The sequence below is a fragment of the Cherax quadricarinatus genome, chromosome 49 (assembly GCF_038502225.1).
Source record: "Cherax quadricarinatus isolate ZL_2023a chromosome 49, ASM3850222v1, whole genome shotgun sequence".
Taxonomy (NCBI): domain Eukaryota; kingdom Metazoa; phylum Arthropoda; class Malacostraca; order Decapoda; family Parastacidae; genus Cherax; species Cherax quadricarinatus.
In genome coordinates, this window is record NC_091340.1 from 10,158,335 (window position 1) to 10,183,470 (window position 25,136).

A 25,136-nucleotide genomic window follows, 5' to 3' on the forward strand; every position below is an offset into this window, starting at 1 on the left:
CAAGATCTTTTTCCTTGAGTGAGGTTTGTAGTCTCTGGCCCCCTAGACTGTATTCCGTCTGTGATCTTCTTTGCCCTTCCCCAATCTTCATGACTTTGCACTTGGTGGGGTTGAACTCCAGGAGCCAATTGCTGGACCAGGTCTGCAGCCTGTCCAGATCCCTTTGTAGTTCTGCCTTTTCTTCGATTAAATGAATTCTTCTCATCAACTTCACGTTATCTGCAAACAGGGACACTTCGGAGTCTTCCTTCCATCGTGTCGTTCACAAATATGTGTGTGTGTGTGTGTGTGTGTGTACTCACCTATTTGTACTCACCTATTTGTGGTTGCAGGGGTCGAGTCTTAGCTCCTGGCCCCGCCTCTTCACCGGTTGCTACTGGGCCCTCTCTCTCCCCGCTCCACGAGCTTTATCAAACCTCGTCTTAAAACTGTGTATGGTTCCTGCCTCCACTATGTCATTTTCTAGGCTTTTCCACTGCCTTACAACTCTATGACTGAAGAAATACTTCCTAATATCTCTCTGACTCATTTGTGTCTTCAACTTCCAATTGTGGCCTCTTGTTTCTGTGTCCCCTCCCTGGAACATCCTGTCTCTGTCCACCTTGTCTATTCCACGCAGTATTTTATATGTCGTTATCACGTCTCCCCTGACCCTCCTGTCCTCCAGTGTCATCAGCCCTATTACCCTTAATCTTTCTTCATAGGACATTCCCCTTAGCTCTGGAACTAACCTTGTGGCAAACCTTTGTACTTTCTCTAGTTTCTTGACGTGCTTTATCAACTGCGGGTTCCAAACAGGTGCTGCATACTCCAGTATGGGCCTGACATACACGGTGTACAGTGTCTTGAACGATTCCTTACTAAGGTATCGGAATGCTGTTCTCAGGTTTGCCAGGCGCCCATATGCTGGAGCAGTTATCTGATTGATGTGTGCTTCCGGAGACATGCTCGGTGTTATACTCACCCCAAGATCTTTCTCCTTGAGTGAGGTTTGCAGTCTTTGGCCACCTAGCCTATACTCTGTCTGTGGTCTTCTGTGCCCTTCCCCTATCTTCATGACTTTGCATTTGGCAAGATTAAATTCGAGAAGCCATTTGCTGGACCAGGTGTCCAGTCTGTCCAGGTCTCTTTGAATTCCTGCCTGGTCCTCATCAGATTTAATTCTCCTCATTAACTTCACATCATCTGCAAACAAGGACACTTCCGAGTCTAACCCCTCCATCATGTCGTTCACATATACCAAAAATAGCACTGGTCCTAGGACCAACCCCTGTGGGACCCCGCTCGTCACAGGTGCCCACTGTGATACATCATTACGTACCATGACTCGTTGTTGCCTCCCTGTCAGGTATTCTCTGATCCATTGCAGTGCCCTTCCTGTTATATGCGCCTGATGCTCTAGCTTTTGCACTAATCTCTTGTGAGGAACTGTGTCAAAGGCCTTCTTGCAGTCCAAGAAGATGCAATCAACCCACCCCTCTCTCTCGTGTCTTACTTCTGTTATTTCATCATAAAACTCCAGAAGGTTTGTGACACAGGATTTGCCTTCCGTGAATCCGTGCTGATTGGCATTTATACTCTTGTTCCGTTCCAGGTGCTCCACCACTCTCCTCCTGATAATCTTCTCCATAATTTTGCATACTATACACGTCAATGACACAGGTCTATAGTTTAGTGCCTCTTTTCTGTCTCCTTTTTTAAAAATGGGAACTACATTTGCCGTCTTCCATACCTCAGGTAGTTGCCCAGTTTCCAGGGACGTGTTGAAGATTGTGGTAAGTGGCACGCACAACATATCTGCTCCCTCTCTAAGGACCCACGGGGAGATGTTGTCCGGTCCCATTGCCTTTGAGGTATCGATGTCCCTTAGCAGTTTCTTCACCTCCTCCTCATCTGTATGTATGTCGTCCAACACTTGTTGGTGTATTCCTTGCTGGTGTCCCCATCTGGTCTGTCCCCCTAGAGTCCTTCCTGTCCTTCTGTAAATACTTCCTTAAATCTCGTGTTGAGCTCGTCACATACCTCTTGATCGTTTCTTGTGAGTTCTCCACCTTCTTTCCTCAGCCTTATCACCTGGTCCTTGACTGTTGTCTTCCTCCTAATGTGGCTATACAGCAGTTTCGGGTCAGATTTTACTTTCGATGCTATGTCGTTTTCATACTGTCGCTGGGCCTCCCTCCTTATCTGTGCATACTCGTTTCTGGCTCTTCTACTAATCTCCTTGTTTTCCTGGGTCCTATGCCTCCTGTACCTTTTCCATTCTCTGTTGCACTTAGTTTTTGCCTCCCTACACCTTCGGGTAAACCAAGGACTCGTTTTGGTCTTCCTATTATTTCTGTTTCCCTTGGGAACAAAACTTTCCTCTGCCTCCTTGCACTTTGTTGCCACATATTCCATCATCTCGTTTACTGATTTTCCTACCATTTCTCTGTCCCACTGAACCTCCTGCAGGAAGTTTCTCATACCTGTGTAGTCCCCCCTTTTATAGTTTGGTCTGTCCCCTTCAGTTCCTGTTACCTTCTCCACTTGTAACTCTACTATATAATCAAAACTCAGAACCACGTGATCGCTAGCTCCAAGGGGCCTCTCGTAAGTGATGTCCTCAATGTCTGAACTGCTCAGGGTGAACACAAGATCCAGTCTTGCTGGCTCATCCTCCCCTCTCTCTCTGGTTGTGTCCCTGACATGTTGATGCATGAGATTTTCAAGTACCACATCCATCATCTTGGCTCTCCATGTTTCAGGACCCCCATGTGGCTCCAGGTTTTCCCAGTCGATCTCCCTGTGGTTGAAATCGCCCATTACCAGTAACTTTGCTCTGCTCGAGTGAGCTCTTCTTGCCACCTCAGCCAGTGTGTCCACCATCACCCTGTTGTTTTCTTCGTACTCCTCTCTTGGCCTCCTGCAGTTCTGTGGTGGGTTATACATCACTCCAATGACTACTTTATGTTCTCCAGACTGAATTGTACCTACAATGTAGTCTTTCTCCAATCATGTCCATGCCTTCCATTTCCTCAAATCCCCATCGGTGTTTTATGAGCAGTGCAACCCCTCCTCCCCCTCTACTCCTATCTTTCCTCAGGATCTGATATCCCATTGGGAAGATTGTGTCTGTTATTGTCTCAGCGAGTTTTGTTTCTGTGACTGCTATGATGTCTGGGGATTTTTCACTGATTCTTTTGTTCCACTCCTCATGTTTATTCGTTATTCCATCCGCGTTTGTGTACCAAACTTTCAGTTTCTTTTCTATCATTGTGGTCATGCAAGAATATTGGGGTTGGGGGAGCGAGAGCCTTGGTGGGGGCCTATATGGGGCTGTGGTGTAGGTGGGGTTTGTGATGATGGGGGTGGGGTCAGAATGCCCATAAGGGACAGCTGTTGGGGTCAGGTTTGTGATATGGGGGTTGGTGGCAGAGGGAACAGTGAGTGGGTTGTAGTATAGGTTGCTCAGTTGCGTTGGGAATGTGTGCATGTGTGTGCATGTGTGTGCATGTGTGTGCATGTGTGTGCATGTGTGTGCGTGCATGTGTGTGCATGTGCATGAGTGAGTGCATGTGGAGGGAGTAGAGGAGGTTTTGAGTGCTAGAGGTATGGGCATCTAACAGGCTTGTGTGTATACCTGGAATATATCTGGAGGGTGTTCTGGGGGTCAACATTTATGACCAGGCCTTGCAGTGGATCAGGGCCTGATCAACCAGGCTAATACTGCCAGCCACATGCAAACTGACATACAAACCACAGCCCGGCTAGTCTGTACATCAAGTAATGACTTTCGGTGCTTATCTAGCTCCCTCTTGAAGACAGCTAGGTGTCTACTGGTAATCCCCCTTATGTATGCTGGGAGGCAGTTGAACAGTCTTAGGCAACTTACTGTGTTGTTTCTTAGTGTATTCATGGTACCCCTGCTATTCATTGGGGGGCTGTTGCATTGCCCGCCGAGTCTTGCTTTCACAGGGAGTGATTTCTGTGTGCAGATTTGGGACTAGTCCTAGTGTGTATTATGATGTATCTTTCTCACTTGCACTCCAAGGAATACAGGTCAAGGGACTTCAACCATTCCCAGTAATTTATGTTAGGTTAAGGTAGGTCAGATAAGTGTGTGTTAGATAGGAGTGAATAGAGGCAAGTGGATTTTATGATTTAACATGATGTTGGGGTGTAAGCAAGATAACATTTATGAATGGATTCAGAAAAAAGTTATCTGGACTTAAAGTCCTGGAAGTGGGAAGTACAGTGCTTGCACTGTGATGGAGGGGTAGTTTGGAGGGTTATCTACATTGTAATGCCAGCATACTTCTGGCAAGACAGTGACTGAATGAGTGACAGTGAAAGTGTTTTCCTCTTTGTCGGATCACCCTACCTTGATGGGATACAATCAGTGTTAAAAAATAAATGTTTACCATGTAAGAGATTACACAGACCCTCAACTTACTTGGGAATAATTCACATGCAAATGCCCTGGATGCAGTACAATCCAAGTTGTTCCACTTGCCATGAGCAGGATCAGTAGGGTAGTCAATGCACTCAACACAATTCTCAGTGTCACTGTTGGGTTCTCCCTCATTCCAGTTAGTGTAGTTATTGACCTGGCCATCACTCCAGATCCACTGGTCAGATATTTGGTTGTAAGAGAGGCCTAGCCAAGTAGCATCACTCTTGTGTGTTAACTGCTCTGTGGAGGAAATGTTAGGTTAAAAGCCTTCACAAATATGCTGAATGTTTGAGAATATAAAGAAAGAAATAAGCATTACGTTCAATGCCCAGCCCGCAAAGATGTACACAATATGGCTAAAAAATTTAGTTACAAAATTAATTTTTAAATACAGTAGAACCTCCATATCTACTGATTCAGTATCCATGATTTCAGTTATCCATGGTTTACTGTGGCCCAAAAATACCTCTTAAATTTGCATAATGGCCCCAAAGCGCAAAAGTAGAAAAGTTGGCATTTCTTCATAGCCTAAGAGAAGCCGTAAAGTACTTTCCATCAATGAAAAAGTGATAATTCTCCACTTATTGTGAATAATTTATCAATTAAACTTTATAATACGTAAGTATAGGACTTATATACAGTGGACCCCCGCATAGCGAACTTAATCCGTGCAAGAGGGCTGGTCGTTATGCGAAATGTTCGCTATGCGAATTAATTTTCCCCATAAGAAATAATGGAAATAAAATTAATCCGTGCAAGACACCCAAAAGTATGAAAAAAAAATTTTTTTACCACAAAAAAATGTTAATTTTAGTACACACAAACTGAAAAAGGCATGCACAATTACATGACACTTACTTTTATTGAAGATCTGGTGATGATTGATGGGATGGGAGGAGGGGAGAGAGAGTGTTAGTGTTTAGAAGGGGAATCCCCTTCCATTAACACTTGAGGAGGCAAGTCCTTTTCCGGGGTTACTTCCCTTCTTCTTTTAATGCCACTAGGACCAGCTTCAGAGTCACTGGACTTCTTTCTGTCCATAGAGCTCTGTACCTCCCGTTCCTTTACGATTTGTCTAAAATGGGCCATAACATTGTCATTGAAATAGTCACCAGCACGCCTTGCAACAGCTGTGTCAGGGTGATTTTCATCCATAAAGGTTTGCAGTTCAACCCACTGTGCACACATTTCCTTAATTTTTGAAGTAGGCACAATGGATTCCACAACTGGCATAGGCTTCTCAGGGTTAGCCCCAAACCCTTCAAAATCTTTCTTAATTTCCATACTAATTCTCACCCTTTTTACCACAGGGTTGGCACTAGAAGCTTTCTTGGGGCCCATGGTCACTTATTTTCAACAAACAGAACCGAAAACACTGTAATAATACGAAATATTCCGAGTGTATGCTTGAATGTTACCGCGGAGGCTAGCTGGTAAACAATGGGACAGGCGGCACATGTGAGGCTGGCTGAGGCCGCACATTGGACGCGTCTCGGACGAAGTTCGCTGAGCGGGTTTTTGTCTACTATGCGGGGCAAAATTTTAGCGATCAAAGCGTTCGCTATGCGGAATGTTCGCTATGCAAGGCGTTCGCTATGCGGGGGTCCACTGTATAGGGTTTGCTACAATCCGCGGTTTCAGTATCTACTGCAGGTACAGGTCGGCCATCACAAATCTGGCATCATTGGGACCTGTAGTGTGCCGGATTAGTGAGTTTGCCGGACTGTAGAGTGGTTAGGTTAGAATACACTAAACCCTTTGACTGTTGGTGTTGTTTATATACGTCTTACAAGCCAGTATCACTGACGTATTAATATGCCAAAATCCTAGTGGCTTCAAATCAAGCGGGAGAAAGCTGGTAGGCCCACATGTGAGAGAATAGATCTGTGTGATCAGTGTGTACAGTATAAAAGAAATCCTGCAGCATGCAGTGCATAAAAAAAAACTCTGACCATGTTTTTGGAATAAAACGCCGACTTTGAGGAGCATTTTCGTATAGTATTTATGGTTGTATTCTCATTTTCTTGATCTCAATTGACAGAATAGAAGACATAGTACAGAAATGGAGATGACTTTGATTGCTTTCACGATGAAAAAGGCCTTAAAACTAAGCTCGAAGTAGCAGAAATGTTCGATTTTTGCTGATGTTCAAGAGTAAACAAATGACGTCACCGCCCAATAAGTGTCCAACTAGCCATTCTAATGTGCAGTCATGAACGGGATGATATTATTTATACAATTATTACAATAATGCAGTAGTCTGCATAACAGTAAATCTTTTATTTTTTGTGTGAATAAAAATTTCAAATAGAAAGCAAGAGTAATATAAAAGGGACCTGGAGACGTGGCTAATGAACAGAGAAAATGTTATTTTAGTGTCAGGAATGTCTGCATTGTTTATTCTGGACCCTATTTTGAAATTGGCATTTTGTTTAATTTACATGAAATTGGCCAGACCGCCAATTTCTGACCACTTTATTGGATAGTTGAAATCACCAAATGGGTGGTTTCTTATACTCAGTCGATAGAACAAATGGAATTCTAAAGAAATAGCTATGAGTTTGGTCAACTGGAACAATGAAATTGGCCGAAAATAGGGCTCAAATTGGGCAAAATCGCAAATACGTATATATCACCGAGATCACTAACTTCGCAAGAGCATAATTCCGTAAGTTTTCCATCAAATTTTATACTTTTGGTGTCATTACCATTGGGAAAAGATTCTTTATCATTTCACAGGAAAAATCATTTTTTTTTTTCAAATATTTTGCAGCACAGACACTGCAGGATTTGGGGTCTCAACAGTCAAAGGGTTAATTAACCTATCAACAGAGACTCTTTCTGCTACATCTTCCTCATTTTCATCACTGCTTTCTCCTCCACTGGCTTGCTGCTGTGGATTTACAACCATCTGCACAATTTGCGAGTCAGTATAATGATTAAATTTGAGTCAGTAATGTATAATGATGAAATTTGAAATTATGCTAGCTGAAATTAGTGCGGGGTTACTGATGGAACCGGATAACTGATTGCCAGATTAGTGATGGCCGACCTGTACTTCAAACACATCCCCCGCTGATACGGGGGTCCTATGGTAAATATTACATTTGTGATAAGAGCACAATTAAAGTATATAATCCTCCATAGTAAATAAACAAAAATAATAAAATTAATAATAATAACAATAATAATAATACCCTTATACGACTGTACTGTATATACAGTGGACCCCCGGTTAACGAACTTTTTTCATTCCAGTAGTATGTTCAGATGCCAGTACTGACCGAATTTTTTCCCATAAGGAATATTGTGAAGTAGATTAGTCCATTTCAGACCCCCAAACATACACGTACAAACGCACTTTCATAAATACACTTACATAATTGGTCGCATTTGGAGGTGATCGTTAAGCGGGGGTCCACTGTATAAGCAAAATGAACTTAATATAGATAATTGTATATACATACATCAAGAGATATGCAGTCTATCAGGGTATATACACTGAGTAACGTCAGAGTAAATACCTAAATATTAAAGCAGTCTTAAGGTTAGGGTACAGGTGAATTGCAAGTGCAGTTGATAGACTTCAAACCAACAAAATAGACTAACATAAAATTGCTTTTAAATTAACAACACTTACCAGTGAAGAAAGCATTTTCTTCATCGGAGTGGATACTGACGAGGTCAGCCTCAGTATTATATTCTTTACACTTGTCTCTCGCCTCATTCCAAGTAATCTCAAAGTCACTAGCAAAATAACACTTCCCATTCTTGTATGCCCATGTTTGTGGACATGTTGCTGAAAGGGAAAAATTTTTATACAATAGCCCTTCTAGCAGTAGAGTATTTATGACACCCTCACCCTCCATATATCTCACAGGTTACTCCTCCATTTATGACACTTTTTTTTTTTTATTTTATCATATCCAGCAGGTTTCTCATGATTCAGAAGGTACAATGTGTTTGGCTAGAGGTGGCATAATCCTAAAGAAATCAAATTTTTTATCTGATGTGTCAATTCTGCACGTGCACTCAATACTATTTTCATTAATCTATGCCTATGAGATGTATGAGCAAATCTCTTTACACCTGTTACCCTTATTTATGTAGCAGTAAAGAGATACTGAGTTGTTAGTCAACTGTTTTAAGCATGGGTGAAAGTATTATCCACAGGGCTGAAGAGGGGATACTGAAGTGGTTCAGACATTTAGAAAGGATGGAACAAAATAGAATGACTTGGAGGGTGCATAAATCTGTAGTGAAAAGAAAGTGAAGTAGAGGTCATCCTAGGAAAGGTTGGTGGGAGGGGTAAAGGAGGTTTTGAGTGCTAGGGGCTTAGACTTCCAGTAAGTATGCATGAGCATGTTAGATAGGAGTGAGTGGAGACAAATAGTTTTTAAGACTTGACGTGCTGTTGGAGTGTGAGCAAAGTAACATTTATGAAGGAATTCAGGGAAACTGGTAAAGTGGACTTGAGTCCTGGAGATGGGAATTACAGTGCCTGAGCTCTAGAGGAGTAGAGATATTTTGCAGACTTTAACTGTAGTGTTGGCATGCCTCTGGCAAGACAGTGATGGAATGAACAATGATGAAAATGTTTCTTCTTTTTCAGGTCACTCTGCCTCAGTGGAAAAAAGTATCCTTAGGTCATCAAATGCTCTTCTACTGAAACCTGTCCACCACCCACTTATAACAATACTATTAAATGATCTATTTTTAGTTTATGTACAACAGAGACATTGTTAGTATTGTGACTGTCCACAGCATACAACTGTTATTCAGTCTAATATTCATAAAACAACACATCTGATCACTGTATACCTTGATACGGTGGAACCTCGGTGTTTGTATGCCCTAGTTTGTATGTAAAACTATAGTTATTCTCTATAAAATGTATTTTTTGTTAATATTTCCCATAAGAAACAATGTAAATCCAATTAGTCCATTCCAGACACCCAAAAATATTAACAAAAAATACATTTTATAGAGAATAACTGTAGTTTTACATACAAACTAGGGCATATGAAAACCGAGATTCCACTGTACATCCATCACAAGGAATTTTGCATACACTTGCCTCTGCATCACAGGATGAGCATAGGGTGCACGATAAATTAGCAGCTCTCGCAGAATGACTAACTAAACCTGCCTCTGCACGACTATCTCTAAACAGTTTCTTAATCTTCAATGTCACCAATCATTAATAATATTCTAGTGGATGTCAATATGCATGCACCTCTAACTCTCCATGTAATGCTATTCTTCTCCCTTTCATTGAATGTTTGAAGACATACTCATCACCCCACCTAAGCCAGGTGGTTGCACTCACAGACCCCATCTGAGAGGTCATGGGTTCAAGCCCTAGGGGAGTATCAGTACTCTAACATTTCACAGAAACACATTTTTTATATACAAGAGGGCCCCAGTTTTACAGAAGGTTAGGTTCCGGGCTGCTACTGTAAAGCAAAAATTGCTGTAAAGTTAATCATAGTCTTTTTTCACTTTCAAATGTACATAAAAGCTTGATACCATGTTTACACTATCATATATTAAGTAAATAATATAGCAAGGCCTATGAAATGCATATACAATACACACATTACTTACCTTAAAATACTTTCATCCCTAGCTTAATTGAGTGGTGAATATGTTTATTGTAGGAAGTCTGAATAAATGAAGAATGGATATAATTGAAAACCGCTGTATCAGTGAAATGCTATAAAGGGAAGTGCTGTAAAGCATATACGGCGGGTTAGTCGGAAATCGCCGTAAAGTGGAACACCCTTTTTTTCCACTTTTGCATACAAACACACTTTAACATATATTAAGTTAAATGCATACATAAAAGCATTGCACTCATTATACCTTAAAATATTTATGTTTAATCTAGGGTGAGACTATCATATATTAAGTAATTCTATAATTTATAGCGATAAAAGTATATACAGTTCACTCATTACTTACCCTTAATGTAGGGTATGAAATGAGATAAAACATATACAGTTATACGAAGGTAAGTTTTGTAAACAAACGAAGTTACTGTACCATTGTTAAATTGATACTTAATAAAGAAGAACATCCCTAGCTTAATTGAAGGCAATGGAAATAAGAATATGTTACACGTATATGTAGATAATCTATGTAAAGTATCTGAACTTACATACATACGAAGAATTTTCTGTTACCCCCAGTAACACATTTACTCTTATAGATTGAAAATGTTATTCTTGGCGTCACTTGTACAAGTTATGTGGCTCCCACATCTTATATTTATGTTTATTTATTCTATTGTGGGGTGTATTTATCATCTTTTTAAATGTATCGTGTTTATTATATAATTTTGAAAAAAATATCATGGATGGATTAATGAAAATGTGTATATTACCGTAATATACGACATTTAATGAGACTCGGTATTGTTATTATCACCACTTGTGCAAGTCGTCTGCTACGACATCTCACATTTGTTTATTTATTCTACTGTGGGGTGTATTTATCTTATTTATATGTTATGCATCGTGTTTATTATATGATTTTGAAAAAAATATCATGGATGGATTAATGAAAATGTGTATATTACCGTAATATACGACATTTAATGAGACTCAGTATTGTTATTATCACCACTTGTGCAAGTCGTCTGCTAACATCTCACATTTGTTTATTTATTCTACTGTGGGGTGTATTTATCTTATTTATATGTTATGCATCGTGTTTATTATATAATTTTGATATCATGGATGGATTAATGAAAATGTGTATATTAACGTAATATACGACATTTAAATGACTCGATGTATGTAAGTTTATTTAGGTACAGGTATACATAAGTATAATTATCAGAGTATATATAAAATATGAAATAACTTTTAAAAACATTTGAAATTTTGGAGTTTCCAGACAAAATGGAGAGACTTAGTGCTTACTGAGCTCATGGAGAATGTAAACAAACAGGGTGGGGCACGGTGACCGTATTAGAAAGTCAGCCGTATAGTGAGTTTTGGTCATAATTTGAAATGTCCGTATTAGCGGAACGCCGTAAAGTGAAACGCCGTAAAGCGGGGCCTTCCTGTACCAAGAGAACTGAGATTAAACAGTAAAGTACTTACTGACAGTAATTTTACATATATAATAGTTGGTTTCGGAACAGCGCATATCATTCCACTGGTTGCCATAGTCATACCTTTTCTGTTGGAGGGAAGAACACAACCTTGTAAGAGACATGATTACCTTCATAATCATAATAATAATCATAATCATAATCATAATCTTTATTTCAGCATGATACAATCTTTGTATAGAGATGGATGACAATTATGTATGCTTGAAGAAAGCCCATTAGTGTGCAGTGCATTCTGGGCAAACTTAAGCCTACCTTAAGACTAAAAAGGCAATAGCTAATTAATGGCTTATATATACTCAGGTTAGGGTGTGTAGAAGAGAGGGAGATTACTTCCCAGTAAAAGTAGGTCTTAGACAGGGATGTGTAATGTCACCATGGTTGTTTAACATATTTATAGATGGAGCTGTAAAAGAAGTAAATGTTAGGGTGTTGGGGAGAGGGGTGGGATTAAATTATGGAGAATCAAATACAAAATGGGAATGGACACAGTTACTTTTTGCTGATGATACTGTGCTTTTGGGAGATTCTAGGGAAAAGTTGCAAAGGTTAGTGGACGAGTTTAGGAGGGTGTGTAAAGGCAGAAAGTTGAAAGTGAACATAGATAAGAGTAAGGTGATGAAGGTATGAAACGATTTAGATAAAGAAAAATTGGATATCACATTGGAGGGAGGGAGTATGGAAGAAGTGAATGTGTTCAGATATTTGGGAGATGGCTTGTCAGCAGATGGGTTGATGAAGGATGAGGTTAACCACAGAATTGATGAAGGAAAAAAGGTGAGTGGTGCGTTGAGGTATCTGTGGAGACAAAAAAAAACGTTATCCACGGAGGCAAAGAAGGGAATGTATGAGAGTATAGTGGTACCAACACTCTCATATGGGTGTGAAGCATGGGTTATAAATGCTGCAGCGTGGAGTAGGCTAGAGGCAGTGGAGATGTCGTGTCTAAGGGCAATGAGTGGTGTAAATATTATGCATAGAATTCATAGAGTGGAAATTAGGAGGAAATTAGTTATCGTCAGAGGGACGATAAAATCGCCAAACAAACTGTTTTAGCGTAAAAATTTTGGCCCGACCAACGATGAAAAATTCGACTAACAACATTCATCCCGAACACATCCACGTGTCCATCTGGCCTGAGAGCGCCTTAGCTGCCCTGCCTTCAGTTAGTGTGCCAGTATTTACAAGCCAGTGCGGTCGTTTCCATGCATATACAGTGGACCCCCGGTATACGATATTAATCTGTTCCTGAGAGCTCATCGTATGCCAAAATTATCGGAAGGCGCATTAATTTTCCCCATAAGAAATAATCAAAATCAAATTAATACGTGCAAGACACCCAAAAGTACTATGAAAAAAAAAGTTTTGCCACATGAAATATTAAGTTTAATACACACAAACTGAAGAAGACATGCACAGTTAGTAGTAGTCTACTAACAACAGAATACATGACACTTACCTTTAATGAAGATCTGGTGATGATTGATGGGATGGGAGTAGGGGAGAGTGTCGAAAATGTTAACGTTTAGAAGGGAAATCCCCTTCCATTAGGACTTGAGGTATTAAGTCCTTTTCCGGGGTTACTTCCCTTCTTCTTTTAATGCCACTAGGACCAGCTTGAGAGTCATTGGACTTCTGTCGCACAACAAATCTGTCCCTAGAGCTCTGTACCTCCCGTTCCTTTAAGATTTGTCTAAAATGGGCCACAACATTGTCATTGTAATAGTCACCAGCACAGCTTGCAATAGCTGTGTTAGGGTGATTTTCATCCATAAAGGTTTGCAGTTCAACCCACTTTGCACACATTTCCTTAATTTCTGAAGTAGGCACAATGGATTCCACAACTGGCATAGGATTCTCAGGGTTAGCCCCAAACCCTTCAAAATCTTTCTTAATTTCCATACTAATTCTCACCCTTTTTACCACAGGGTTGGCACTAGAAGCTTTCTTGGGGCCCATGGTGACTTATTTTGCAGAAATAAGCACCAAAAACACTGTGATAATATGGAATGTACCGAATGTATGCTGAGATGCGAGCACACTGGCTGGCTTGTAAACACTGGCACTCACGTGGACGCGTCCCGGACAAATCACGTGTGGCGGGTTTTTTAACAAGTGGCGAGGCAAAATTTTTGCGTTAAAATGTATCAAATACCGGATTTAACGTATACCGATGCCATTGAATGCCAGGGGTCTACTGTATTCGGTACATTCTGTATTCCAGTTTTTTTAGTGTTTGTAACTGGTAAATAAGCCACCATGGGCCCAAAGAAAGCTTCTAGTGCCAACCCTGTGGTAAAAAGGGTGTGAATTACAATAGAAATGAAGGAGATAATCACAAAGTATGAAACTGAGCTGGCCAGGTTGTATAACAAACCCCAATCAACCATCACTACTATCTTGGCCAACAGAAACGCAATCAAGGAAGCTGTTGTTGTGAAAAGTGCAAGTATATTTTCGAAACAGAGATCACAAATACTTGAAGATGTTGAGAGACTGTTGTTGTTGCGGATAAGTGAAAAACAGATATCAGGAGATAGTATCTCTCAATCAATCATACATGTATGTGAAAAGGCAAGGCAGTTGCATGATGATTTAATTAAAAAAAATGCCTGCAACTAGTGATGATACTGAATTTAAAGCCAGCAAATCAAATCAAATCAAATCAAAGTTTATTCTCTATAAGGATTACAATGCAGGGTTTACAGATTTTGGTTATTGTATGGTTTACATGTAGTAAAATACTAATTACAGAGGGGGCCACTAGAATACCTAGCATGGCTAGGCATTTCGGGCAAACTTAGATTAATTCTTAACCCTAAATTATAACAAATTGTGGAGTAAGTTGACTAAATACTAAGTGATGAATATTATTTTGTGAGTTTAGCAATGTGAATGCTTTTGTTTTGGCACAATACATAGTTTCTATATTGGAGTATCACAAGCAAATTTATGACTAGTTAGGAATCATTATTTTATGATTAGGATACATATTTCTATGCTTATAGTCAAATGGGTGAGTGAGTGAGTGTAAATGTGGACCACCAGGTGGCTTTTATGTAGTTAGTTGATGGGGTGTATCAGGGAGATAAGATGTTTTCTAACAGCACACATTCATCACCTTCAAAACTACTGTTTTGAAGGTGATGAATGTATGCTGTTCTAGAGTTTTCAGGTAGAGTGTTCCAGATTTTAAGGCCTTTGACATACATTAAGTTTTTGTAAAGGTTTAGTCGGACACTGGGGATGTCGTAGAAATGTTTGTGTCTGGTGTTATGCCTGTGGGTCCTGTCACAACTATCAAGAAAGCATTTTAGGTCAAGGTTAATATTGGAATTTAAGGTCCTGTATATGTAGATTGCACAGTAGTAAGTGTGGATGTTCTGAACAGGGAGAAAGTTTAGATCTATGAAGAGTGGGGAGGGGGGTGATGCCAGGGATGGGAATTAGTGATTATTCTTATTGCAGCTTTTTATTGAGTTATTATTGGCTTTAGGTGTATTGCTGCAGCTGATCCCAAAGCACAAATAGCATAGGTGAGGTATGGATAAATGAGTGAATGGTAAAGTGTGAAAAGGGCATTTTGCGGCACGTAGTAACGTATCTTGGACAGGATCCCAACTGTTTTGGATACTTTTTTTGATATGTGTTGGATATGGGTGCTGAAATTCAGGTTGTTGAGGTATAGGCCTAGGAATTTGCCCTCATTATGTCTGGCAATTAGAGTGCTGTCAATCTTAATGTTAAGTTGCGCAGCACCTGCTCTGCTACCAAACATAATATAGTAGGTGATAATATAGTAGGTTTGGTCAGTGTTAAGTGTAAGTTTATTGGCTGCCATCCAAGTTGATATTTTGAGAAGCTCCTCATTAACAATGGTATTGACGGTGGCAAGATTAGGGTGAGAGATGACATAAGTCGTGTCGTCAGCAAAGAGAATGGGTTTCAGGTGTTGGGATAGGTTTGGAAAATCACTTATGTAAATGTAGAAGAGCAGGGGTCCAAGGACACTTCCCTGCGGAACTCCAGCATCAAGTGGCTGTGTTGACGATGCTGTGTCTTTAACCCTTTGACTGTTTTCGACGTATAAATACGTCTTACGAGCCAATGTTTCTGACGTATATATACTCAATAATTCTAGCGGCTTCAAATCAAGTGGGAGAAAGCTGGTAGGCCCACATGTGAGAGAATGGGTCTGTGTGGTCAGTGTGCACCACATAAAAAGAATCCTGCAGCACACATTGCGTAATGAGAAAAAAAAAACTGATCGTTTTTTTGGAATAAAACGCCGACTTTGAGGTGTATTTTCGTATAGTATTTATCGTTGTATTCGCGTTTTCATGGTCTTAGGTGATAAAATGGAAAACATATTACAGAAATAGAGATGATTTTCATTACTTTTACGATGAAAACGACCTTGAAACTGAGCTCAAAGTAGCGGAAATGTTCGATTTTTACCAATGTTCAAGAGTACATAAATCACACAACACGTCCAATACACGTCAACTGGGGAGTCTAATATTCTTTCACTAGTGCACTGATATTATTTATACCATTTTTACAATAATGCAGTCGTCTGCATAACAGTAAATTTTGTATTTTTTTGTATGAATAAAAAATCAAAATAGAAAGCAATAATAATATAAGAGGGACCTAGAGATGTGACTAATGAACAGAGCATATGTTATTTTAGTGCCACGAATGTCTACCTTGTTTATTCTGGACCCTATTTTGAAATTGGCATCTTTTTTATTTTGTGTGAAATTGGCCAAATTGCCAATTTCTGACCACCATATTGGGTAGTCCAAATTAGTAAATGGGAGGTTTCTTGTACTCAGCTGATAGATAAAATGGAGTTCTAAAGAAATAGCTATGAGTTTGGTCAACTGGAACAATGGAATTGGCTGAAAATTGGGCTCAAAGTCGGCGAAATCGCCGATACGCATATGTCGCCGAGACCGCTAACTTCGCGGGAGCATAATTCCACGAGTTTTCGACCAAATTTCGAACTTTTGGTGTCATTACCATCGGGAAAAGATTCTCTATCATTACATAAGAAAAAATAATTTTTTTTTTTTTTCAAAAATTGAGCGACATAGAATGACAGTTTCAGAGAGGGGCCTGAAACAGTCAAAGGGTTAATGGTGACATACTGATACCTATTAGTAAGGTAGGATTTGAAATATGCAAGCGCATGGCCTCTTATACCATAATGGTCAAGTTTGTGGAGTAGGATACCGTGGTCTACTGTGTCAAAAGCTTTTCTTAGGTCAATAAAAATTCCTAGCAGATATTCCTTATTTTCCAATGCTGTGTAAAGCAGATCTAGCATTTTTACAATTGCATCATTAGTGCTTTTATTTTTCCTGAATCCAAATTGGCAGGGGTTGAGTATGTTTTGTGCCGTTATAAATGAATACAGTCTCCTGTGCACGAGTTTCTCGAAGATTTTGGATAGCAATGGTAAGTTTGATATTGGCCTATAGTTGTAGGGTCACCACCTTTATGTATTGGTGTAACCCTTGCTGTCTTGAGTAGTTTCGGGAAGGTGCTAATTTCTAGTGACTTGTTAAAAAGTAATGAAATAGCATGCAAAAGGACATGGGCCGCTCGCTTGTACAATAATGGTGGGACATGAGACAGGTTCCCCGAGTTATTTTAAAGTGACTTTATAATCTCAGTGACTTTGGTGGGTTCAGTTGGAACAAGATAGAAGGAATTTGGGAAATTCCCATCTAGATAGTCCCCGGCATGGGCATTGGTATGTGGGATTTTACTGGCAAGATTAGATCCTATGGTTGAAAAGAAGTCGTTTATCTTGTTAGCTGTTTCAGTGGGATGCAGTGGTGTTTCATTAGGTTTAGTTAGGACAATATTCTTGTTTTTTTTCAGTTTGTGGGTGCCCAGAATCTGAGAGAGTGTTTTCCAGGTCCTTTTTATGTCTCTTCTTGTGTCAGTGAATCTGCTGGAGTAGTACAGCTGTTTGGCTTTCTTTATTACTTTGGTGAGAACTGGTGAATAGTGTTTAAGAATATCTTTATGTATTAAGCCCTGTCTATATTGCTTTTCATATTGGTGTTTTTTATCAATGGATTTCAGAATGCTGCTGGTTAGCCATGGGCAACCGAGCCATTTATTCATGATCTCTTTCATTTTTATAGGACAATGTTTGTTGTACAGTCTAAGTAATTTGTTAAGAAAAATGTCTGTCCAATTGTCAATACCACTGGCCTTGGAGAATTCTGTAGCAAAGGTTGGTTTGAGAGATTTAGGAATCATAGTGGCATACACAATGTATTAAGGCATGGTGAGTCCACCAGTTTGGACCAAAAAGCGGCTGAAAAATATGTGCAGGAATTCAAGGAGTATATAAACACTGAAAAATTAAAACCCCAACGAGTGTTTAATTGTGATGAAACAGGCCTGTTTTGGAAGAAAATGCCAAACAGGACCTACATTACACAGGAGGAAAAAACACTGCCAGGACACAAGCCTATGAAAGACAGGCTAACTCTCATGTTGTGTAGTAATGCTAGTGGGGATTGTAAAGTGAAGCCTCTACCCGTGTATCACTCTGAAACTCCCAGTGTTTTCAAGAATTTCGGGGGACCTGAGTTTTATCAAAGTCAAGTTCTTGCCTCCTAATACCACTCCTCTCCTCCAGCCCATGGACCAGCAGGTCATTTCAAATTTCAAAAAACTGTACACCATAGCAATGTTTCAAAAGTGCTTTGAAGTGACCTCAGACACTCAACTGACCCTAAGAGACTTTTGGAAAGATCACTTTAGTATCCTCAGTTGCATAAACCTTATAGGTAAGGCTTGGGAGGGAATGACTAACAGGGCCTTGAACTCTGATTGGAGAAAATTGTGGCCAGAATGTGTACAAGAGAGATTTTGAAGGGTTTGGGGCTAACCCTCAGGAACCTATGCCAATTGTGGAATCTATTGTGGCATTGGGGAAGTCCATGAGGTTGGAAGTTAGTGGGGAGGATGTGGAAGAGTTGGTGGAGGACGACGATGAAGAACTAACCACTGATGAGCTGCAAGAGCATCTGCAACAGAAAGAGGCCACAACTGAGGAAATTGTTTCAGAGGAGTGGAGAGAGAAATTGAGGAAGTTGCCTTCTTCAAAGATTAAGGAAATTTGGGGGCTTTAAACAATCAGAAAAATAATCTTAACACTTTCATAAGAAAAAATAACTTTTTTTTTTTTGAATATTTTTCGACACCAGGAGACACTTCAGGATTTGGGGTTTCGACAGTCAAAGGGTTAATGAAGCGTCAGTTCATATAACTGAAAAAAATGAGGTCAATACACAAGCTTGTGTAATGAATAACCCAGGATGTCATCTCATGAAAAGAATGACACATAGATCACAAGTAAATAAAACTGAAAACTTGTTGCACGAGTGGTGCTACAAACCCAGAAAGAAACAAATAAAGGGAGGTAGTTGACAGACCACTTGGGTGCTGCTACAGTTGTTACCCGGCAGTGCCCTGTGTGACGTCAGCACACCCAATGTAGGAGGCTGCTTAGCCGGCCTCAGAGAATCACATAACATAAGAAGATGAAGAAGAACCTGAAGAAAAACAGTTAACATTGCAGCAGTTACACGAGCAGTCCCATGTTGCTACTAAACTAGCAGACTTTGTCACTGAAGAGGATCCTGACAAATCTAGAAGCAGTGCTTTGAAACGGAGTCTAGACCAGCTGATGATGCCTTACCGATAGCTGTATAATGTATACTGCAGGGTAAAAGAGCCCAGAGAAACATTACAGAATTTTTGCACACTCCAATACAACCATGAACTTTAGTACCAGAACCTCTACCATCCACTTCTGCCGACAATCAGCAACCATCCACTTCAGCCCAGTAGGGCCAAACCTTTCATCTCCACTCTCTTCACAATCATCCACAAACACCAGTAACCACAATTTAAGGTAAGAAATACTATTATTTCTGTTACATTTGTAGTCTTAAGCAGTAAAAAATAATATATCATGACAATGAACTACAATTACATATTCACTTTTATTTTTGTAAGATCTGTTGGTCTAAAAAAAAGTTATTTGGCTTATTGGGGGCTCCCAGGAACATAACTCTATTTTTCTCATAAGTTCTTCAGTTTATCTAACGCGGTTTTACCTTACACGACGTTTTCAGGAACGTAACTACCATGTAATGTAACAGTCTACTGTATTAAGTAGGTATAGGTCTTAGAAATGTGGGGTGAGTGCAATGTTTAGCAGTAGAAAGGTGATCTTATATACAGCCGCTTTTTACTGTGCTATTACTGGCTTAAGGTGATTTGCTGTAATGGATCCCCAGGCACAAATAACTTAGGTTAAGGATAGATTAGAGAGTAGTATAATATAAGTAGTGGTTTGAGGTATATAGTAACATCTTGTAGAGGATGCTGACTGATTTGGATACTATTGCTGTCAAAGAACAGGCCTAAGAATTTTCTTTTGTTTTGCTTAGCAATGAGAGAACCGTTAACCATATCGTTTAGTTGGACATTTCTAACTCTCTTCCTGAACATTATGTAGAAAGTCTTGTCACTGTTAAACCTGAGTTTATTGGTAGTCATCCAGGTTGATATCTTCAAGAGCTCTTCATTAAGAGTGTTGTTGAGAGAATTTGGATTTGGGTTAGAGATGAAAGTTGTCTTCTGCAAAGAGAACAAGTCTAAGCTGCTGAGATTCATTATGAAGAGCATTGATGTGCATGACCAAAAACACAGGGCTGAGGACATTGTCTTGCAGGATGCCTATGTCGACAGGTCGCATTGACGAGGGGATGTGCCCTTGATACAGACATACTGATATCTGTCAGTTAGGTACGACTTTTATGTAAACCTCAAGTTTGAGGTGCAGAAGACTGCCTACTGTATAGAAAGCTTTTCTAACATCAATAAAGAGGCCTAGTAGATATTCATTATTTTCAAGAGCTGTATAAAGGAAGTCTAGCATTTTGATAATTACGTCATTTGTGCTTTTACTTGGTCTGAAACCAAACAGGCAGGGGTTGAGAATACTGAGTATGAGAAAAGAGTATGATCTCTTGTGGATTGATTTTTCAAAATATTTGGATAACAATGGTAAGTTAGATATTGGTCTATAGTTATTTAAATCAGTATACAGTGGACCCCCGCATAACGATCACCTCCGAATGCGACCAATTATGTAAGTGTATTTATGTAAGTGCGTTTGTACGTGTATGTTTGGGGGTCTGAAATGGACTAATCTACTTCACAATATTCCTTATGGGAACAAATTCGGTCAGTACCGGCACCTGAACATACTTCTGGAGTGAAAAAATATTGTTAACCGGGGGTCCACTGTACTGGGGTAACCCTTACTATCTTAAGTACTGTCAGGAAAGTGATGGTTTCTAGTGATTTGTTGGACAATACTGACATGGTTGGTAAGAGCACATGACCTGTTCCTTTGAACAATAGTGGTGGTACTTGTGCAAAGTTTCCTGATGTATTTTGGTGAATTTATAATCAAGGTGACCTCAGTAGGATTATTTGGAGGCAGATAGAGGAAGCTTAGTACATACAAGAAATTCTGCCAGCTAAATTTTATCCTATGGTAGTGAAGAAACTGTAACTTATTGACTGCTTCTACAGGCTGGAAATGTGGTTAACTGGGTTTGGTCATGACAATTTGTCTGGTTTTAATCAACTTCCAAGAACACGTGATTTGAGAGTTTGTTCCATTTTTTTTTTGTTTTTTTGTTTTTTCAACAAGTCAGCCGTCTCCCACCGAACATCCCAACATAATACAGTTGTTTGGACAGCCTTATTAGTTTGGTAAGTACTGATGTATAGTTCTTGGTTTCTTACCATATTCTGGAGTTTTATTAAGCTGCCATATAAATCGACAGAGAAATGAGAGCCATTAGCAGGAAATGGTTAACAGATAAAGAAAAATAGATTAAGAATAGGACATAACAACTATGGTAACACGTGAACATTTGCAGGTCAAGAGAGGTATCTTATAATGAAATATTTGAGATTTAGTTTTTCCCACATTCATCATTTTTTTTTCAATTTATGCTTGTGAGAATAAGAGAAATTCTTAAGGAATTAAAGTTGTATTTTAAAAGAGACTGCAGAGTTGTAGATGGCTTCACAAACAAAAATCTCATACCTCTGCACAGTGCTCATTTCCATCTTGATCGTTGGGCTCAGTATAATACCAATTAGTGTAGTCCAAGGGAGTGCCATCCACCCAGTGCCAGTTAGCGCCATTGTTGTCATCATGTAGACCTATCCAAGCAAGTTTGTATGCACTAGATAGCACAGCTGGTGTTGAAGCCAGGCAGTGAGTGTTGACAAAGAGCAATAAAGGTATATCACATCAGTAAATGTATCAGTGAAGGTGTTTCATATCAGTAAATGTATCAATGAAGGTATATCACATCAGTAAATGTATCAGTGAAGGTGTTTCACACCAGTAAATGCATCAATGAAGGTATATCACATCAATGAATATATCACTGAAGGTATAACACATTAGTAAATGTATCAATAGAAAGCAAAGGGAGAAAATAAAAGTTTATTATTCTCTATGATATGACACTTTCTCTATCTCCCAGTGTGCTTTGTATTTAGTTTGTTAGATACCAATATTTATACACCCTCCAAGACGTCCTATTTTGCGCCATCCTCTCAAAATGGCCAAGCTATCTCAACAACCCCTTTCAGTAACTCCATGCCTCCTAATTTCCACACTACAAATTCTTCTTCATCTTTCTTTCAACAAAACAGCCGTATCCCACCGAGGCAGGGTGGGATATGGCCCAAAAAGGATAAACAAAAGTTTCTCTTTTTAACTTAAGTAATGTATACAGGAGAAGGTGTTACTAGCCCCTTGTTCCCGGTACTTTAGTTGCCTCTTACAACACGCACGTTCCACTACCATGGGGAAATGGAACAGAATTCTTCCTCAGTAAGTCATGCGTGTCATAAGAGGCGACTAAACCACCGGGAGCAAGGGGCTAGTAACCCCTTCTCCTGTATGCTTGTACATGTATGTGTAGTGTGACCTAAGCATAAGTAGTAAGACATACCTGAAATCTTGCATGTTTCTGAGACAGAAAAAAAAGATACCAGCAATCCTACCATCATGTAAAACAATTACAGGCTTCTGTTTTACATTCACTTGACAAGACGGTAGTACCTCCCTGGGCAGTTGCTGTCTACCAACCTATTACCTACAACACTACAAATTCTCTGCATAATGTTCACACCACACACTGCCCTTAGACACGATGTCTCCACTGCCTCCAGCCTCCTCCTTGCTGCAGCATTAACAACCCGTACTTCACACCCACACAAGAATATTGGTACCACTATACATGTACTCTCATACATTCCCCTCTTTGCCTTCATGGATGACTTTTTTCTTCTTTCTTTCAACACACCGGCCGTATCCCACCGAGGCGGGGTGGCCCAAAAGGAAAAACGAAAGTTTCTCCTTTTACATTAAGTAATATATACAGGAGAAGAGGTTACTAGCCCCTTGCTCCCGGCATTTTAGTTGCCTCCTACAACACGCATGGCTTACCGAGGAAGAATTCTGTTCCACTTCCCCATGGAGGTAAGGAAATAAACAACAAGAACAAGAACTAGTAAGAAAATATTAGAAAACCCAGAGGGATGTGTATATATATGCTTGTACATGTATGTGTAGTGTGACCTAATTGTAAGTAGAAGTAGCAAGACATACCTGAAATCTTGCATGTTTATGAGACAGAAAAATGGACACCAGCAATCCTACCATGTAAAACAATTACAGGCTTCCGTTTTACACTCACTTGGCAGGACGGTAGTACCTCCCTGGGCAGTTGCTGTCTACCAACCTATTACCTACAACACTACAAATTCTCTGCATAATGTTCACACCACACACTGCCCTTAGACACGATGTCTCCACTGCCTCCAGCCTCCTTCTTGCTGCAGCATTAACAACCCATACTTCACACCCACACAAGAATATTGGTACCACTATACTCTCGTAAATTCCCCTCCTTGCCTTCATGGATGACTTTTTTGTCTTCGCATATACCTCAATGCACAACTTACTTTTGTTTTCCTTTCATCAATTCTATGGTTAACCTTGCCCTTCATAAACCCATCCACTGACAAGTCAACTCCCAAATATCTGAACACATTCACTTTTTCCATATTCCCTCCCTCCAATGTGATATCCAGCTTTTCTTTACCTAAATCATTTGACACCCTCATCACCTTACTCTCATCTACGTTTATTTTCAATTTTTTCTCTTTAGAATCTCCCAAAAGCACAGTATCATCAGCAAAAAGTAACTGTGTCAACTCCCATTTTGTATTTATTTATTTACAGATTAATACATAATCCTAAGATTTTTGTATTGCAATGAAACCATTTTAGAGAGAGGAAAGGTACTTACAAGCCAAGTAGTTATCTTCATCTTCACTTGCTATTGAGACAAGTTCACTGCCCATGTTGTTGTTACAAGCATCATGAGCAGAGTCCCAGTCAGTGGTGGTATCAGAGAAGAAGTAACAGTGATTGTTCCAGTATGACCAGCCCTCGGGACACGTCACTGTCACCAAACAACAAAGTTCAAATACAAATGGAGCTGGATAATATACATTTTATGTAAAGTTCTAAACCCATGTGAATCATTCAGTGCATGCAGAAGGTATGGTTGAATTTAGACAGCTTTGAATGGTTAGGAGTTATAACAGGCAAAAGTGAGAAAATTTATCCCGAACGCCGTGATGTGGATAAAATACTTCGATAATTCTTGAACATATGTGAGTGAGCTGTCTCTGAATTCATGATTTTTTTTTTCATTCCATTTTTTGAAGGGACGTATGACCCTTTCAGGCTTAACACACAACTTTATTATTCTAACAATAAGCACATGGAGTGTTACAGGCTCAACCCTCCAATCCCTAATAACAAAATGAATCAACCTATTCTTAAGTGAAAACCTCACCAGAAGCCAGGCAGGGGTAAGGATTTTACATATCATATAGTGTATATAATACTTAATATCCTTGGTGGGATACAGTCGGTTTGTTGAAAGAAGAATATTTAATGAAAAGTTAATTAAGTAAAATTTGAAATAAATGCTGGTAAGTGATGATGACCAACAGCAGCAGACTGACCAGCAGGTGGAGGAGGTGGCTGAGGACCCACGTAGTTTGTCCCTAAAACAATAAAGAAAACATCTTTTAATATATACGGAAACATCTGGACAATGAGTTGACAATGTTATTTTATTAGTTAGTCATTTCTGTGCACATCATAAAATAACCAAAATTTTCTTCTTTCATTTTAGCATCTTACTTATCTACATATTCAAATATAACTCTCTTTCCAAGTGCAAATGTTTTGTTTCTACAGGTAAACAACCTACCTTTTTTCTCACATATAAAAGCAGCACGAAGATCGCAGACATTGTCATTCCACTTGCCAGACTCCAAGTACATTACTGTAAAGTTAAAAATGTTGTGTAAGCTATTTTTCAAGACTCACACCATGAGGAGAGGCAGAGATGAATGTTCCATACATCAAAA

General features: G+C 39.6%; 1 protein-coding gene across 2 annotated transcripts in view; it reads right to left on the reverse strand.

Moving 5' to 3' along the window:
• The window catches only part of LOC128696998 (macrophage mannose receptor 1), a 291,694-nt gene that overhangs the window by 175,068 nt on the left and 91,490 nt on the right, over nt 1–25,136 (reverse strand). For both annotated transcript variants that reach the window (XM_070095183.1, XM_070095184.1), the window contains 7 exons: nt 24,977–25,051; nt 24,726–24,767; nt 23,999–24,154; nt 21,715–21,869; nt 11,542–11,620; nt 8,073–8,231; nt 4,433–4,672 (listed from right to left, as the gene is read on the reverse strand). In XM_070095183.1, the coding sequence (XP_069951284.1) occupies nt 4,433–4,672; nt 8,073–8,231; nt 11,542–11,620; nt 21,715–21,869; nt 23,999–24,154; nt 24,726–24,767; nt 24,977–25,051 (906 nt within the window). The remainder of the gene's footprint in view (nt 1–4,432; nt 4,673–8,072; nt 8,232–11,541; nt 11,621–21,714; nt 21,870–23,998; nt 24,155–24,725; nt 24,768–24,976; nt 25,052–25,136) is intronic.